Source organism: Muntiacus reevesi, chromosome 4 (assembly GCF_963930625.1).
Source record: "Muntiacus reevesi chromosome 4, mMunRee1.1, whole genome shotgun sequence".
Lineage (NCBI taxonomy): Eukaryota > Metazoa > Chordata > Mammalia > Artiodactyla > Cervidae > Muntiacus > Muntiacus reevesi.
This window is the reverse complement of record NC_089252.1, coordinates 101983982-102003802: the sequence shown is the minus strand read 5'-3', so window position 1 is coordinate 102003802 and position 19821 is coordinate 101983982. Positions and strand designations below refer to the sequence as shown.

At 37.8% G+C, this 19821-nt stretch overlaps 1 protein-coding gene across 1 annotated transcript in view; it reads right to left on the bottom strand.

Moving 5' to 3' along the window:
* Nucleotides 1-852: 852 nt before the first annotated feature.
* Nucleotides 853-19821, bottom strand: part of DNAH12 (dynein axonemal heavy chain 12) — a 177326-nt gene continuing 158357 nt past the window's right edge. The window contains exons 65-73 of the mRNA XM_065935328.1: nt 15781-15918; nt 14270-14503; nt 13798-13986; nt 11770-11873; nt 10203-10407; nt 5146-5283; nt 4607-4698; nt 2195-2262; nt 853-1043 (exon numbers count right to left, since the gene is read on the bottom strand). Coding sequence (XP_065791400.1) covers nt 853-1043; nt 2195-2262; nt 4607-4698; nt 5146-5283; nt 10203-10407; nt 11770-11873; nt 13798-13986; nt 14270-14503; nt 15781-15918 — 1359 coding nt within the window. The remainder of the gene's footprint in view (nt 1044-2194; nt 2263-4606; nt 4699-5145; nt 5284-10202; nt 10408-11769; nt 11874-13797; nt 13987-14269; nt 14504-15780; nt 15919-19821) is intronic.

The following is a 19821-nucleotide window of genomic DNA, read 5'->3' as shown; positions in this document are numbered from 1 at the left end:
AGCTGCAGCCTAGAATATCCAGGGGATCTTAAGGAAGGAATTAACTCCACACAAGATAATAAAATTTTGACTATAATTTTGTTCTGTTGAAATGTTTAAAAATGGATAATGCACCCTAGTATTACGAATGCATACTAAATAATAAGAATAATAACTATTAAAAATAACAGAGCCCGCCTGGCATTTCCAATTAAAAGTGAAGAAAATGCCAAGCAGCATGACACCGCGTCCCGTGTGCAGATCTCCCTCCAGTCGTCTTACCGCCTCTGCATGTCAGCCTCAGTGCTTTGAGATTCCCCTCCTTGTCATAGGGGTACTGTGAGAAAAATGGATCTGGCGTTTTAAGAGTCGGACAGAAGGGGTTTAGTTCCGAAATTGTTTCAGTGTTTTCCTTATTTACAATTTATGTATTTTAAATGTCTGTGTATAGTCACAATAGTTGAGTAGAAAGTAAATTATTACTGAAGCTGATGAAACGACTTAACACTTGTGAAAAAGATAATTTTTGATATTAGTCAAAATTTTATCCAGCTAGTCTTCCCAAATCTGTTTTTCACATATATATCAAACTAAGAAAAGGAACTAAATAAGTTTCAAAGACTTTCCATATGACTCCAATACACATTTCATGTTTTTCTTCACAGTTGCCTGTGGTCTCAAGAATCCATCTGGAGGGCTCCACTCCAATCGAGAGTACTCCAATCAGGGAGGAGAACAATGTAAGGACCATTCACAAAGATCACCTAAAAGAATTACACCAAGATACTTGGGTTTTATAATGTATATATTTTCAAGTAAGCAGAGGCAATATTTTTTGTAACTTCTTTCAGATGTTTTATTAAGATGTCCAATTTAGTCATCTAACTGACAAAGCAAAGCAACCCCACGTTTGATCCAGTGTTGAGTAGGTTGGTCTGTTTTCAACAACATTGCAATGACAAAGTTAGTAGAATGTCCTGTGGTGGAAAGAGTTCCTTTACGTTCACTTGTCTTGTAAAGAGGGCAGACATAGGCATTCGACTTCACGATCTTGGACTTTACAGCTTGAAAAAAAGGAAACACAGTCATTTGATAAAGGAAAAACAGTCACTGGTACTAAAAGAACAACTATTTATCTTGTAATAAAATGACCAGTACTAAATCTCAGATCATGATTATGATATTTGAACATTTTAAAGTTATTGTTTTGGTTTTTCTTTTTTTATAGTTGGCATATAATTATGGTTGTGAAACAAGGTAAGTGATTTCAACATGGTACATGATTTTAAAGACCTGATCACTTAGCAAGTATGAAAACACTGGAGGACTTTGAGAGATAAGCAGAAACAAAACACAGCATAGGTAATGCAGGAGACACAAAAAGAGAAACAGTTGCTTAGAGTTCTAATACAAGAAATCCACAAATTAGAAGAAATTGAAGTTACTATTAGTTTTCACCAGGTTATTACTTGGAAAACTACACTCACTCACAAAAAGAATCTCTACACAATCCTTGCAAAAACCAGATAAGAGATATTAGGAATCTTTCTAAACTGAGGCCACATCATAGTTATAAATGAACTTTAGAAATAAAGACACTTACTGGGTTGAGTGGTAATTGGGTGATTTGTAAATGTTTTCATTTACAGTTATTTGAGAATTTAGAAAAAATAGAGAGGAAGGACAAAAGAATGAGCCTCAATTGTTCACATTTGGTGGGAAAATGATGATGGCAAAAAGGAGGAAGCAAGTAGGTTTTACAAGGTGGCAAAGCTGGTGTCCACCCCTAGCGGCTTGGGTCACCTGGCTGGATCCTAGGCCTAGGGGTTTCTTATAGTCAGAAAACTCTAGTCAATAACTGGAGACTATGTGTCAAACCTGTTTGTGTCTCTAAGATGTGTACAAAGGCACTTCAGAATCAAAATATTGATGGGAAGCTCTCGACTTGGAAAAAGGAGAAGTGAACGGAAGGGGCAAAGAAATGTTATATCCCATGTGATAAGAGCAAAAAGAGGCAAAATAATAATCACAAAATAATAAAAACGCAACACAAAAAAGGGGAACAATATATTTCCAATATAAACATTAAATCAGTATTTATTATAATTGAACAAATTCTAATAGGTCTGAGTAGAGACTTATTTGGAAAGCAGTTAAAAATATCTATCATTATGCTCCATAAAACTCTACAAAGTTTTGTTAGAAATATATTTACTTGGTTTTATCCATATGATGGGCATCAGGTCAAACAGAAGTTTGGGGTACTGTTCAGCAAGCAATCCACTGTGAAGAGAAATTGATAGATGTTTATTAGAAGTAAAACAAAATTTGCATCTTAGAAATTGTGACTTAGCCATTGGCTTTTAATACAAGAGAGGACCAGAGATATGCAGGGAAAAAATGTCAAAACAAAACCAAGTAAAAGGCAATGAAAAATTGAGAAAAACAAGACAATTATGGAAAGGTAATGTGTTAAATAGTGGACAAATATCGATTACTGCCACTTTAAAAGTAATGTCCATGAGGCAGACACTGTGCTGTTATATTTGACCTTCACATAGTCTTGGCCCCATTCCAATTCCTATTTCACAGATGAAGAGTGTAGACTCAGAGAGGCTGAGTACTTTTCTCACAGTAACAGAGTTCTTAAGTGCCAGTGTCAGGATTCAAACATAGAGTTCCTATCTAGAAAATGCAGTTTATCTTTCCTATGTTACATTGCATATTTGTTTGCTTGCAAGATGGAAGGAAGAATGAAATGAAAAGATGAATACATATATAAGAAAAAGTAAGTTAAGAGAAATGTCACGAGAATGAAGAAAATGAAAAGAGAGAAATAATCACATCAGCTACGTGCAGCTAACTCTCTTCATATCCCTGTCTTAGAACCATCTCTGTAGAACCACCTTCATGCTCCTTTTTTAAAAATTTATTTATTTTAATTGGAGGCTAATTACTTTACAATATTGCAGTGGGTTTTGCCATACACTGACATGAATTAGCCATGGGTGTACATGTGTTCCCCATCCTGAAGCCCCCTCCCACCTCCCTCTCCATCCCATCCCTCAGGGTCATCCCAGTGCACCAGCCCTGAGCACCCTGTCTCATGCATCGAACCTGGACTGGCGATCTGTTTCACATATGATAATATACATATTTCAATGCTATTCTCTCAGATCATCCTACCCTCGCCTTCTCCCACAGAGTCCAAAAGACTGTTCTATACATCGGTGTCTCTTTTGCTGTCTCGCATATAGGGTCATCGTTACCATCTTTCTAAATTCCACATACATGCGTTCGTATACTGTAGTGGTGTTTTTCTTTCTGGCTTACTTCACTCTGTATAATAGGCTCCAGTTTCATCCACCTCATTAGAACTGATTCAAATGTATTCTTTTTAATGGCTAAGTAATATTCCATTGTGTATATGTATCACAGCTTTCTTATCCATTCGTCTGCTGATGGGCATCTAGGTTGCTTCCATGGACTGGCTATTGTAAACAGTGCTGCGATGAACATTGGGATACACGTGTCTCTTTCAATTCTGGTTTCCTTGGGGGGTATGCCCAGCAGTGGGATTGCTGGGTCATATGGCAGTTCTATTTCCAGTTTTTTAGGGAATCTCCACACTGTTCTCCATAGTGGCTGTACTAGTTTGCATTCCCACCAACAGGGTAAGAGGGTTCCCTTTTCTCCACACCCTCTCCAGCATGTATTGTTTGTATATTTTTGGATAGCAACCATTCTGACTGGCGTGAGATGGTACCTCACTGTGGTTTTGATTTGCATTTCTCTGATAATGAGTGATGTTGACTTCATGCTCCTTCTTAAGCAACTTTCCCTGCCTTGACTTTTAACCCTTCCTTGACAGGAAAGTCTAACCCTGACTCCGGAAATAGAAGATTATGCTAAGTAATGGATTGTTAAAGAACAGGGCTCCAAGGGAAATAATCTTTCCCTTTCTCTCTTATCTGTCTACATAGACACACACACACACACACACACACACACACACACACACACACACACACACACACACATCAAAGCACTGATTAGTTTCCTATGCTGAAAATTCAGTATTTATTTATTTTGGCTGTGCTACATGTCTTGTGGGATCTTAGTTCCCCAACCAGGGACTGAACCTGGGCCACAGCAGTGAAAGCGTCAAGTTCTAACCACTGAACAGACAGGGTATTCCCTCAGTATTTATTCTAAATACTTATTTATTATGTCACCAAAATATAAGAAAAAGTTTTCCATTCACCAGTAGAAATGGAAACTTTACCATAACTGTAAATTATTTAAAAGTGAGGTGCTCTGACACATTACAAAACAGAAAGTAACTCATAAAACAGAAGAAGAAAAATAAATTCAACTAACTTTTCTACTGGTAAGTCCATTGAAATATTAACCCAAAATTGTTCAGAACCTAAAACCACTCACTTACTAATTGCTGCAGCCTGAATAATGATTTATGGCAAGAATTCTAATATTACTTATTACTTGTCATATTCTCTAGAAGAAGCCTTTTGGCTGTGGAGGATGGCAGGGATGAAGGGCAGCAGACAGCTTATCTCACCTATGATTCAGCTACCACTAGAGAGTCTTTGCGGTTGAAACCACTCACCTTCTTCTGTCCCAGCGGGCTCCATCAAGATACAATCCGTGGATATAAACGCCATCTTCTGGTGCTTCCTCAGAGGTATCAGAAGGAATAACCTGGAGGCAGAAACAAATGCTAGCAGAGATTTTCTCCCTAGGTAAATGTCTCATAAAGAAAGTATTACCTAAATTTTCAGAACACATTCAGAGAAATTTGTCCATATAATAGCTTCTTAAACTATACTTTTTTCTCAGTGAAATGTAATTATAAAATAATACAGCTCTTTTAAAAGTATTTTATCTGGTTTTACTGTACATTATATTGATTTCCGCTAAAATAGAAAAGCAGTGCTGAATTGTCTGAATTGAATATTGAGATATATAAAAATTCTCTCATGGAGACAGCAAGGCAAATACTAATACTTTCTTCATAAATACAAAGAATGGAAAGAAGAAGAATTATTTGCAGTGGGCAATAAAAATATGAATTCTTCATGTCCTCCTTGCTTAAATACATGCCTTTGATGTAACGATATGCTCTGGAGTTTAAGGAGTTTACTATACCTCAAATTCATATCCCAGTAAGTCAATAGGGATGGTATATTTTCTGGCATAATTCTGCATTGCTCCAGTTAAAAAGGCTTGGGTAAAAAAGAAGCCTGAGAGCCAAAACACACAAGGTTTTCCTGAATTATACCAGTCCTATAAAGGAAAAACAAACATTATTTATTATATTATATATTTATAACATAATATAGTATAATACATATAATATTATACATTATATATTATATTATTTTATATTATATTATTTTATTATATATTATTTGTTATATAATTATTTATTATATAACATTTTTATATTATGATAAATATTATAATACAATAATATTTATTGTATATTTATTTATATATAATATATAATATATTAATATATAATATATATTATAATATAATATATAATTATAATAACATAATAATATATATAATATATGAATTATATATAAATTTATAAAATTTATATATAAAATAAATATAAATATATATAAAATATAAATAAATATATATATAAATATAAATATTATATACATAAATAAATATAATACATATAAAAATATATTTATATATAAATTATAATATATAATAATACATATAATATATAATAATATATTATACAATATTATATAATAAATATAATAAATATATTTATTATATTACTCAAGAATTACCTGACATATAATTACTGATTCTGGTTTCTGTGTATGCTGCCCACACTTTTCATCACAGGACTCTTTCCTGACACCAAACATACAATCTTTATTGGCCCTCCCACCTTTTATCCCTTCTAGTTACTCTTCTTGGGAAATTCAAACTAATTTTAACATTAACCTGAATAAAACAAACTTTATTTGTTGTGAAAGATTAAAATCTTCTGTAAAAAGACAAATGTAAGGTATTTGAGGGCTTACTATATTACTTAATCCCACTCAAAAGCAGCCATCTTTAGAAATCCTATATATTGTCTAACTATAGCCCTCATGTGTTGATTCCAACTCCTTGATCCTCTTAACCTCCCTGCCTCCACACCATGATTCTGGCTCCACTTTAGATATACTGGTCTTCTTTCCGAATCACGCGGACCTCTTTTTGTTTCGCCCCTCTCTCTGCTCAATACATCTATAATGATGCTGCCAGAGTACCCCTCTCCACGCATGGTTTGGATCAGGCTCAACATCTCATATAATACTTCAGTGATCTACTTCTACCCTACCAAAGTAAAGCCTAAAACACCTCAAGTCTCCCATTCAAGAAACTTCATAAGCTGGTCCCAAATTGTATTTATGTATCTATCCCTTTTAGTTCCCCTTTAAACATCTGACATTCTGATCAAATGGTGGCCTCTTCTCTGCACTTGGTAAACTTCTGTTGTTTTTTCTGTTCATCTTAAAGTGGCATGACTCTTATAACCCTCTATGGGATGAACCCTCCTAACATTTCAATTGAAACACCACTCTGGTGGTGGAGCTCCACCTTCTGGAGTGGGCATGTGATTCATGCCAAGCTGATCATACTCCAGTCACAGTGACTGATTCGGGAATGGACATGTGACCCAATCAAAGCCAGAGATGTACAGACTGTTGCTGGGACTTCTGGGGGAAAAGGTTCACTCTAAACAGTTTTGTGGATATGAGGCCAGAGCTTCTATTGCTATTCTGTTGCCATCAAACAAGAACATAGAGTGGAGTTAACCCACAGAGACTGGAGCCAAGCAATGAAGTGCAAGATGCCAGGATTTGGTAACTGTATTTGCACTCTAGGTCAAAAGCTGCCTGGAGTCACTTTACTTCCTGGATTTTTCAGTTACATGAGGGAATGAACTTAATTTTTGCTTTCATCAAAAATTTTACAGACTAATCAATCCTAAGTGATATACTGTCTTTCATCCTACAGGTGTCTCTAAGCCCTCTTCCTTTATTTGCAGTGTCCAAAACCATTCATCCTTTAGACCAGCTCACATGCTACCTCAACCAAAAAACAACTGCTTTCTTATGTTAAAAAAACTCTCTCCCTTTTTTGAATTCCCAGAGCATTTTACATGTTGGTCTTTTATGACACATCCCTTACTATCCTGAATTAACTTTTTCTTATACACATGGGTTATCCTCTGAGGGCTATTGGCAAAATGAAGGCAACCTGGCAACCCTGTCTAACGACAAGATGCTTTTGACAAAGTGAGTCTCAATTCACATTTGAATGAACAGATGAATCAATAAAATGACCTTTGTCTCTGAGTGAGCAGCACCCTATGGGAAGGAGTCAGCTTTGCTTCCTGGGAAGAAGAGAACAAACCACTGCTGGAGGTGTTGCAACTGTACCAGCTGCCAGATCAAGAAGAGGTAAAGAAGGAGACGGAGCTCAGTAAGGGTGCAAGCCAGGCAGAACGAGCACCACGCAGGGAAAGCTGTAAGAACCCAGAAAGCGAGTACATAGAACATTCCTTTGCTCACTTCAGGTCTTCATTTAGCCAAGAATGTCACGAATGTCTGGGTCAGCTACTTACATATCCATAAAATCTCTGAATTAGCTACCATTTACTGAGTGTTTAGTGCATGCCAGGAGCTAGCTGATTTACATGCATCACCTCATTTAGTCCATAATTCAGTGAATTAGGTATTATTCCTCCCATTTTGCCAATGAGGAAATCAGGGTGCAAAAAGATGAGTATCTTCTTCAAAGTCACATACATACTAAATGTTGGATCCCAGATTTAATCTGAGATGCCAGCCAGTTTGCAAAAAGCTTTAAAAAAAAAAAAAAGGCATAGGCTGGAGGAAGGGAAGATAAGCAAGGTGAACGGTGAGAGAGAAATGAGAAAAGGGAGGAAAAATCTCCAGACCACTCATTTGTTTAATTTGTTAATTCTACAAATCATTAGGAGGTGAAAAGACAGTGTCTTCAATAAGTGTTACTGGGAAAACTGGACAGCCACATGTAAAAGAATGAGATTAGAACATTCTCTAACACCATATAAAAAAATAAACTCAATATGCATTAAAGACCTAAATGTAAGACCACACAGTATAAAACTCCTAGAGGCAACACAGGCAGAACACGCTTGCACATAAATCACAACAGTATTTTTTTGAATCTTTCTCCTAAAGTAAAAGAAATAAAAGCAAAAATAAACAAATGGGACCTAATTAAACTTAAAAGTTTTTGCATAGCAAAGGAAACTATCAACAAAATGAAAAAAACAACCTATTGAATGGGAGAAAATATTTGCAAATGATACGACCCATAGGAGATTAGTACCCAACATATATAAGTAGTTCATACACCTCAACATCAAACAAACAGCCTAATTAAAGCATGGGCAGAAGAAATGAACAGACATTTTTCCAAACAGCAGATGGAGATGCTCAACAGGTACATGAAAACATGCTCAACATCACTAATTATCACAGAAATGCAAGTTTAAAACCACAATGAGATACCACCTTGCACCTGTCAGAATGGCTATCACCAAAATGAACATAAATAACAAATGTTGGTGAAGATGTGAAGAAAAGGGAACCCTTGTACAGAGTTGATGGGAATGTAAATTGATGTAGGCATATGGAAAACAGTATGGAGGTTTCTCAAGTAACTAAAAAGAGAACTAACATATGACCCAGAAACTCCATTCTAGGATATATATTGGGGAAAAAAAACACACTAATTTGAAAAGATTCATGCACCTCAATGTTCACAGCAGCATTATTTACAATTGCTAATATGTGGAAGCAGCCTAAGTGTCCATCAATAGATGAATGGATAAAGAAGACAGGCTATATATAAAAAAAAAAGAAGAAGAAGAAGACAGGCTATACACATACGATAGAATGCTACTTGACCATTAAAAAGAATAAAATTTTGCCATTTGAAGTAACAAAGATGGACTTGAAGTACGTTATGCTAAGTGAAATAAGTCAGACAAAGAAAGACAAATACTGTATGATATCATTTATATATGGAATCTAAAAAATACAACAAACTAAGTAAATATAGCAAAAAAAAAAAAAAAAAAGCAGACACAAAAATAGAGAACTAGTGGTTGCCAGTTGGGGGGATGGGCAACAATATAGGGATGGATGAGTGGGAAGCACAAACTTTTGGATGGCAAGACAGCCTCAAGGATATTGGTACAACATGGACAATAAAGCCAGTATTTGGTAATAACTGTAAATGGAAAGTAACCTTTAAAGTTTTTATAAAAAGAAACAAAAATAGTCCAATGAAAAATTGATCAAGGAGATGAATAGCAATTCACAGGAGAAAATACTAATACAAATGGCAAGTACACTTACAAAAAGAAGCACAGACTCACTAAAAATCAAAGAAACTCAAATTGAAACAATAAGCTACGAATGACCTATTAATTGGCAAAAATTAAAAAGGGATGTTTATGAGAAAGCCTCTCTATCCAGATCTTCACAAATAAGGCTGTTTTATTACTAGCTTCTGTAGTAAAACAAATAGAGCTTTCATATAATAAAGGGGCAACTGAAAAATCATATATATAAACTTCTAAAATGTATTCTGGGGGCTCTCCCCACCAACTACCCCCATGTAAGCATCAACCACAGGATGGGGAGAAGCAGAGGAGTTGCGGAGGAAAACAGTGTGCTGCCTATATATCCTTCACCTATGAGTTTGTGGGGTGAAGGGTTTAGAGATTTCAGAGCACTCACCTTTTCCCCGGCTTTATGAGATAAGACATAAGATGCACTGATTTCTATATAATGGCTAATTATTGATTGATCCAAGCCTCAGGCTCTTTTTGTGATTTACTGTCAGCATCAAAATCATAAGACCAAGTTGTGGTCACAGAAACCACAAACAGAATCTTCAGAAATATAACTGTCACGTATTACTTGAGTTTGGGTAACATAAAATTTTAATTTAGCACTTTGAAACACGTATACTTCTCAATACTCTAAAATTTCAGTTAGATTACCATGAAACTACTTATCCATTTCATCTAACTCAGAGACATTCAAGTGACCACGGACAGTTTCTAGTATCTCCTCAGACAAGCAGAAAAATGAAATAGTATGTATAAATTATATATAACTTTTAACCTGTAAAAAGTTCAACCGGGCTAGAAAATCTGTGATGTAACTTCCTAGGGGTTTAAGACTTGGGTATGAGCGTTGAGCCCATATTTCTGGAACCTTTCCAACAAGCAGACTGCCAGACAGTGCCTCCAATGCAGAATCCATCACGACCACACCCCTAATAGCTTTTTCAAGGTCCTGTAGAGTGTTGCGTATAGTTTTAATTAAGCTGCAAGGGAAGCAATTGTGTCATCATCATATATATGATAATAAATATCAATATACAGTCTATCCAGAAGAAAGAGCAGGATATCATTCACGGCTTTAGGGGAGTATTTCCCAAAATGTGGTCACCTCCCACTTCATAATGTAAGGTAATTTTAGGTGATACTTGGATGAACATTTTTCATTTTAATTATTACACATGCATTTTTAAATATAGAAAATAATATAACTTGCATATCAAAATTGCCTTCTGGGTATTATCACTTAAGACCAGGCTAATTTAAACAGAGAATGATTTAAAGAAAAATATCAGGTAAATAATGTTACAGGTGACATGCAAATATGGGAAAAGTTATAAAGCGGCAATGCAATGGTTTAAACTTTGGAAACACTGCATAAAAATCTAAAGTGTATATTCATTCGTAGCCTTATAAGTACTTTGCTTCCCACTTAGGCCCCAGATTCTAAGAACATCATAAATATACCTCAAGTGAGGGTTTTAGGCTATAAGCCTAAACAACTGAGAGACAATATGTTATAATTTACAAACACATATGGTCTTTGTATTGTTGTTATTGTTTAGTCGCTCAATCATGTTTGATTCTTTGCGATCTCATGGACTGTAGTCTGCCAGGCTCTTCTGTCCATGGGATCTGCCAGGGAAGAATACTGGAGTGGGTTGCCATTTTCTTCTCTAGGGGGTCTTCCTGACCCAGGGGTCAAACCCACGTCTCCCACATTGGCAGGCAGATTCTTTACAACTGAGCCACCAGGCAAGTCTAGATGGTCTTTGTATAAGAGATACTAAATTCATTAAGGCATTATAGGGTTTTAATATGTTTTATTTTAAAAAGTCAGTAAGTCTGGAAAGTTAAACTTGGAAACACTAGAAAATTCATAACTAAAACAATTCTTCATTCCTTAAGCCAATATTGAGCTTTAGAAAATTCAATTAAAAAATTCAAAGCAAATAATCTGCTTGCTATTTTAGGGTACCTAACCAATCTAGATTAGATTTAGGAAGAAAGTGGGCAGAAAAATGACTAAATATGTATCTACATATAGGCTTAGATAATGGTCATTCTAGCTTTATTTCCTGAGGAGAAGAGCAATGGATGGATGAAAAATTATGATTAATGAATATTTTTAACCAGTAATAGCAGATCTCTTTTTTTCATTGTCATTTTTACATTAGAAAAGATATGCTCCCTTCTGGGGCAGTATGCAACTGGAGACAAAGGAGACAAATTCTAATGAAATGGCAAGTTTTGATAATTTTTTCTCGAAATTTTGATTCAATACTGGTGTATCTTTTTATCAACTTTGGTTGGTAGCTTTCTAAATCACTGGGTGTAGAGCTCCTTACTTGTTAAATCTTTCCATTTCTTGCACTAACACAGTATTCATGCTCTCTTCATATCTCACAGGATACTTAAGCAGTGCTGATTCAATGTCAAAGTCACTTGGTAGCTAAGAGAATAAAATTTGAAGATCACATATTACTCTCAAAACGAACAGTTTCATTCAGCTATAATATCAGTAATAGTTAACATTAGGCACTTACTATGTGCCAAGAATTATGCTAAGTGCTTTCCAAATATTATGTAATCCTTGCCATACAGTTTCAGGTGGCCATAATTATCTCCATTTTACAGATGAGAACATTTAAGTACACAGAGGTGAAACAAATGCCTAAAGGTACACAATTCAGAGGCAGTCTGTTTAAATCCATAGGTCTCTAACACTAAGGCCCATGCTTTTCCTATAGGATATAGCACTGAGTAGAAAATATACATTTCTAAAAGGTTGTGTAATTTTCTTTTGTAAATTGGATTTTATTTTCCATTAATAAAACTGATGTATCATTTCACAACTGTATTATATTTATTTCAATAAATTATCGACAGGCTCAAAACAGCTTTGTTTACACCACAACCAAGTAATTAATGTGTAAGTGTAGCAAGGTTCCAGGGCTTAGGGAGAAAGAAAGTCATTGAGTATTTGATTTTAATGATGCATCTCAGATGGTTGAGAAGAAGTGATAACGAGGATTTTGGGGCTGTGAGCAAGCCCCCTGACACTGGCATTTGCACTCTTAGAGGAATTTCCCTATGAGAAATTTCCCTATGAGGAAGGTGCCAAACTAAAAAGTTGAGCACCCAGACTGTCCCCAGGTGATGGCCCTTGTTGGCGCAAAAGAATTCTAGGTCACACGAGGTGGCATCATTCAAAGTATGACACCAATGGTTGGTCGGCACAACCATTCTGCCCCAATTAAGTCCCATGTGCCACTGCCCGGTAACTTCCTACTGGGGTCTTGTAAGAGCCAGCCTTTTGGGAGGACAAGAACCTTTCCCCAAAGAGATAAGCCACACAAGCAGAAGGGTCTGGGGGTGAGAGGTAGCAGTCCACAGGTAGAGGCGGGAGAATGTCAGTTTGCTTTCGCCCTAGGGCAGCAGGCAGTGCTGCTCACTACTTGTCTCCAGTGGCCACAGCCAGACTAAGCGTCCAAGTCTGAGTAGGCTCTGCTTCAGGAGTGGCGTAAGGCAGGGGTACCAACTGGGAGAGCAGACTCGGTGCCATCCATGGACTTACAAGGCAGACGGAGCAAGATCAGGTTGTGCTCTGTCAGAGTGCCTGATGCTGAAATACGGGGATAACTATAGTACTCATCCTGGAGAGGAGTTGTGAAGGTCTGTGCTTGGGGCTATAAAGTCCTCTTGCTGCTGCTGCTGCCAAGTCGCTTCAGTCGTGTCCGACTCTGGGTGACCCCATAGATGGCAGTCCGCCAGGCTCCGCTGTCCCTGGGATTCTCCAGGCAAGAACACTGGGGTGGGTTGCCATTTCCTTCTTAGTAATTCTTTATTCAGTTTAAGGCAGAAAAAAGTGAGAAAAGAGAGCACCGTTCCATTCTACCAGGGTTAAGTACACTGGAATGCAGTATGGTGGGTGGGGGGGAGCTGTAGCTGCTAATTTAGTACCTCTTCACTTCTGTGCCTCCTCACTTCTGAAGGTATAGATTAAAAAGCATTCCATTCTTGAACCAGCAAGTTCAGACAGTTTCCCCCATTTAAAAAAAGAGCAGGTTCACCATTTTTATTTAGAAATGATAAGAAATCATATATTCAGTTGTTCCACAACTCTAGTTACTAGGAACTTAATACTTGCCAGGCATTATGCAAAGTGCTTCAAATTAATAATACCCTGAATGTTCACAAGAACCTTACACAGGTGGTGCTATTATCACCACTTTTCCAGTTTGGAAACTAATGTTCAGAAAAGGAAAGTATCTCGCTCAGGCACAACACTGCTACCTGGAGTTTTCAGATTGACATTTCAGTCCCATTTTGATTTATGTTATATTCCAAGTAAGACATTTTAAGCTAAGTGTTACCTTGTTGAGAATATCTTTGGTAATTTCTAGTAGAATCTGGTCAGTGCTTCCTGAAGATCCTGTTTGCTTGGAGCCTCCTTGGGTGAGGAGCAAGGACTCAAAGAGGGTTTTCGTTTGCTGAAGATCTTTGGAGATATCAACATTTTCATGTAATCCAAATATCTCAGGGTGTTGAGTAAAAGGAAGTTTCTACCGGAAAATAAATTCAACAAGCATTACAGTTTAATTGGGTACTTGAATTCATAAGGTAGACACGTGCAGACCGAAAAGGGTTAAAAACCAACTAAACATCAAACAACATAGGGATCAAACTTTTCCAGTTTTCAGTAACTACTAGAAACAAAAACACTGTATTGAAAGCTGATTGTACCTAATACTTGTCTAATTCTATACATTATGGGGGACTACTTTACTATTTGCTTTTAAGAAAATCACACTTGAATCTAACCCTATTTTCAGTGATATCAGTTACCTTAATGAATTCAATGTAGTCATTATAAGTGCCTTTGGGAGGGGCAAAATAGTTTCCGCTAGGAGAAAACTTATAATGAGAGTTTTCGATTATGTGTGGGTTATAAAAGTCAGCCAGCATGGTTAAGAGGAGACGTCTGTCCCAGTCATCTGTCACTCTTCCGCCATAGTTACACTCTCCAGTCAGGTAAGAGATCGCTTCAAACGGAATTGTATCATATTCATTGATAAATAACTGAAACAAAGCAAAAATGAAATGAGAAAAACCATACTGTATTTCACTTCATTTCCATTTTAACATGGCTTTAAATACCTATCAATCAATTAGGAAGTAGGTCTGGAAGAACTACCATCAAGGTTGTTTTAAAGCCTCATGTTAAGGCCCTTATCACAGCAGAGAGGCAGAATATACAGTATCCTCTGGTTCTCTAGTTGGATTGATATGGTTGGTAAAACATGACAGAAATGATGGGAAAGTACTGGAGTTGGACAGACTTGAGGTTCAAATTCTACCTCAATGGGTAAATTTACTTCTTAGCTTTGGTTTTCTCCAAAACAGGGATAATACCCACCAGACAGTGTTGCTGTGAGGATTAGAATTCACGCAGATAATGTAAGTAATGTGCCTAGTTCAAAGTCTGAGTAAGCAGGAACTTATAGTGGACATTTGTTCTTTTGTTGGTTTGTCGGAGGATGCTGACCAGCTCATGCATCTCATGTTTCACTGCAAGTCTACAGAAACTGAAAAAAACTGGTCACTCACTTTCTCAGTACCCTTACGGCTAAAGCCTAGGCCTGTGGCCTGGGCTTGGAATCTCAGATGCAGCCATGCCGGACTGGAGTTCAGTGTGCAGAGAATCAGAGACAGCAAAAGATCTTTTTTGATGACATCAGAGAATGTGCAGCAGATGAAAGTCTCAGTGGCACCTAGGAGAGCTGCAGTGTCTAATATGTAACAGGGGTAGAAGGAATGCTCTTACCAGACATGGTATGATTCTAGATATGACACTGGATGCCATGGCTGTCCAGCCATCTTAGTGATTCTGTGACCTGCGCAAAATTCTTTCAATAAATTCCTTTTCTACTGTTTTTGTTGATTGATAAGAGGTAAACTGTAGATCTGACTGAAAGCTAAGAGGAGACTATAGTGAGGACCTATACAAAGCCAACACTAAGGAGGGCACCGCCAAAAGAAAGAACTAGGGTCTTTGATAGCAACACTTTTGTTGAAAAACCCACTCCAGAGTCTGTCTGTCCTCTGCAACTCTTTTTCACATGAGATAGAAAGTTTCATTATGGATTAAGCCAGTTTGAATCAGGGTTCCCATTATTCGTGGCAGAAAAACTCAGATGGAAAAATATCCTTTGTAAGCCAAAATTACAATTATTACGGCCATCCAGCCTACTATTCATGTTGTTGGGAGAAGTGAATAAATTATTCTAAGCAAAGCGAATTGCCTAGGGCCTGGTACACAGTGATTCCCCCATCAATATCAGTCTTTCTCATTTTACCTGGAGTTGTCGAATACTGATGCGTAAGTCAGATTCATTAAATCCATATGGAATATTCCATCCAAGAGGACCAAATTTCTTTCGCTCCTGCACAAGGGCATGAAAAAAGCAAACTCCAAACAGCAACTTCTCCCAAGCCTTTAAGACAAAAATATGCAACAAGAAAAAATTCTGATCAGATTTCCATTATTAAAATCACGGGGACTGATGACCTTTCATTGTGAGATTCTATGATCATATATCTCTACAAACTTTTATTTAGAAAGACTATCTAAAACAATGCTTACTATAAAAATATTAATCTCATGACTTCTACATCTTGTACCATCATGTATGCATTGCCCTTAGTCTGCCTTTGTACACTGACAGTTTGGAAGGCTGCGGATAGAGGCCTAAGCAGACCTCACTGGTGTGTCCGCACAGCAAACGGCTCCCACACTGCCTCAGCACCCCCTACATCAGCCCCAGACACAAACCCTGCTGAAACAGACTCCATGTTTTAAGAACCTACTATGGATCTGACCACAGCTGGTTGGGTACAAGGTCACCAAAGGCAAGAGAGTGTCTGCTTGGAGCCATTCACCAGAGGGGACAGAGAAAAGAATGAACAAGGCCTAAAATTACCAGGGGCTTGTAATCTGGCAGGAAAACCAGCCAGGTGGGCAAGGATCACACAGAATCTGATCAGGACTGTGGCCCTGAAAAGAATGAGTGCCTTTAGGGAACATTCCAAGGGGAAGAAGCCAGAGTGTTAATAGTGGGCACTTGATATTAAAACAAACAAAAATCTTATGACTTAACAAAACCCTCCAAAGCTAGACAAACTTCAATAACATTCCACATTATTAAAATGCAATAGTGCTGGAGAGACATGCCAAGATGGCAGAATACAAAGACCCTGAACTCATCTCCTTCCTGGACACACCAAAATTACCACTACTTACAGAGCAGCTCTCTATGAGAACCTGAAGAAGAGCAGAAAAGATTTTCCACAACTAAAGACATAAAGAAGCAATCAGAAGATGGGTAGGAGGATCACCATACCACCTTCTCCACTCTACTAAGTCCTCTTTCCAGCTAAAACCACAAATATCCTCCCTTTGTCCCGGAGGTACAAACAAGATTGTTGCTCAGAACTGGGGTCACACAGAAAGCATCATCAAGCAGAAAGAAATGAGCTGGCTTCCAAAGAATTCGACCCTTTATCTGCAATATCATTCTTTTTCCAGTTCAAATAGGCAAATATGATAAATATCATAGTATGCGTTGTGTGTAAAAGGAGAGGATGGTTTTCTCTTAGTACTGATGCTTCCGTCCATGTAGGGAAACCTCAATTAATGTAACACTGGTAGAGAGAGGAGTACCTATCTAATGGGTAAATTTGGGAAAAGTTAAGCAAAAAATATTTGCTCAGCTTTTCCCTTTTCTTTCTTAGATGTGAGCATCCTGCTGGAAGAAAGTTTTGCTCTGTTTTTCTGGGTAGATAAATCTGCTTCATTCTGGGTTCTGTAATATTCAGTTCATTTGTTCACAGATATAAGTCAAATCTTCCAACCTAGTCTATATCAGTAATTAAGGTTATAATTTGGTTCCCATATATTTATACTTTTTTCCTGTTTCTTAACTGGTAAGAATTTGGGCAGAGAAGAGGAGTGCTACTTATTGGAACTGCTACTGTCCTCAACACCATGTGCAAAACTGTTTCACAAACAGATACACTGAAGAAGATAAAGAAGGCTGAGCGCCTAAGGCTGTATTTTTTTTTTTTTAGGCTGTATGTTTTACATACAGATACACTGAAGAAGATAAAAGAAGGCTGAGCAAGAGAGTTCCAGAAAAACATCTACTTCTGCTTTTATTGACTACACCAAAGCCTGTGATTGTGTGGATCACAATAAAATGTGGAAAATTCTTAAAGAGGTGGGAACACCAGACCACCTGACGTGCCTCCTAAGAAACCTGTATGCAGATCAAGAAGCAACAGTTAGAACCAGACATGGAACAACAGACTGGTTCCAAACTGGGAAAGGAGTACATCAAGGCTGTATATTGTCATCCTGCTTATTTAACTTACTTGCAGAGTACATCACACAAAAAGCCAGGCTAGAGGAAGCACAAGCTGGAATCAAGGTTTCTGGGAGAAATATCAATAACCTCAGATATGCAGATGACACCACCTTTATGGCAGAAAGCAAAGAGGAACTGAAGAGCCTCTTGATAAAAGTGAAAGAGAGTGAAAAAGCTAGCTTGAAACTCAACATTCAAAAACGAAGATCATGGCATTTGGTCCCATCACTTCATGGCAAGTAGATGGGGAAACAATGGAAACAGTGACAGACTTGATTATTTTGGGCTTCCAAATCACTGCAGATGGTGACTGCAGCCATGAAATTAAAAGATGCTTGCTCCTTAGAAGAAAAGTTATGATCAATCTAGACAGCATATTAAAAAGCAGAGACATTACTTTGTCAACAAAGGTCTGTCTAGTCAAGGCTATGGTTTTTCCATTAGTCATGTATGGATGAGAGAGATGGACTATAAAGAAAGCCGAGCGCTGAAGAATTGATGCTTTTGAACTGTGGTGTTGGAGAAGACTCTTGAGGGTTCCTTGGACTGCAAGGAGATCCAACCAGTCCATCCTAAAGGAGATCAGTCCTGGGTGTTCATTGGAAGGACTGATGTTGAAGCTGAAACTCCAATACTTTGGCCACCTGATGTGGAGAACTGACTCATTGGAAAAAACCCTAATGCTGGGAAAGATTGAAGGCGGAGGAGAAGTGGATGACAGAGGATGAGATGGTTGGATGGCATCACCAACTCGATGGATGTAAGTCTGAGCAAGCTCCAGGAGCTGCTGATGGACAGGGAAGCCTGGAGTCCTGCAGTCCATGAGGTCACAAAGAGTTGGACACAATTGAGCAACTGAATTGAACTGAGCGCCAAAGAATTGGTGCCTTCGAACTGTGCTGTTGGAGAAGACTCTTGAGAGTCCCTTGGACAGCTAGGAGATCAAACCAGTCAATACTAAAGGAAATAAACCCTGAATATTCATGGGAAGAACTGGTACTGAAGCTAAAGCTGCAATTCTTTGGCCACCTGATGCAAAGAACGTACTTGTTGGAAAAGATCCTGATGCTGAGAAAGATTGAGGGCAGGAGGATAAGGGGGTGAGAGAGAATAAGATGGTTAGATGGCATCACTGTCTCAACAGTCATGAGTTTGAGCAAACTTAGGGAGATAGTGAAGGACAGGGAAGTTTGGCATGCTGCAGTTTATGGGGTCACAAACAGTCAGACATAACTTAGTGACTGAACAACAACACTGAAGAGTGTTATTAATATGTCAAAACATTATCATTAGAATTTCCATGAAGACAGATTTTTTTTGGTGGTGAGGGTGTCTATTTTATTCTCACTGCCTTATATTTAGTACCTAACACACATATTGTTGAAACAATGTGAAAATAGATTGCTAAAGGCACTGCTGGACTTTTGTACAAACTAAGATATATTCATTCACTCAGTTCAGTTCAGCAGCTCAGTCGTGTCTGACTCTGCAACCCCATGAACTGCAGCACACCAGGCCTCCCTGTCCATCACCAACTGCCGGAGTCTACCTAAACCCATGTCCATTGAGTTGGTGATGCCATCCAACCATCTCATCCTCTGTTGTCCCCTTCTCCTCCTGCCCTCAATCTTTCCCAGCATCAGGGTCTTTTCCAATGAGTCAGCTCTCTGAATCAGGTGGCCAAAGTATTGGAGTTTCAGCTTCAGCATCAGTCCTTCCAATGAACACCCAGGACTCATCTCCTTTAGGATGGACTGGCTGGATCTCCTTGCAGTCCAAGGGACTCTCAAGAGTCTTCCCCAACACCACAGTTCAAAAGCATCAATTCTTCAGCACTCGGCTTTCTTTATAGTCCAACTCTCACATCCATACATGACTACTGGAAAAACCATAGCTTTGACTAGATGGACCTTTGTTGACAAAGTAATGTCTCTGCTTTTTAATATGCTGTCTAGGTTGGTCATAACTTTCCTT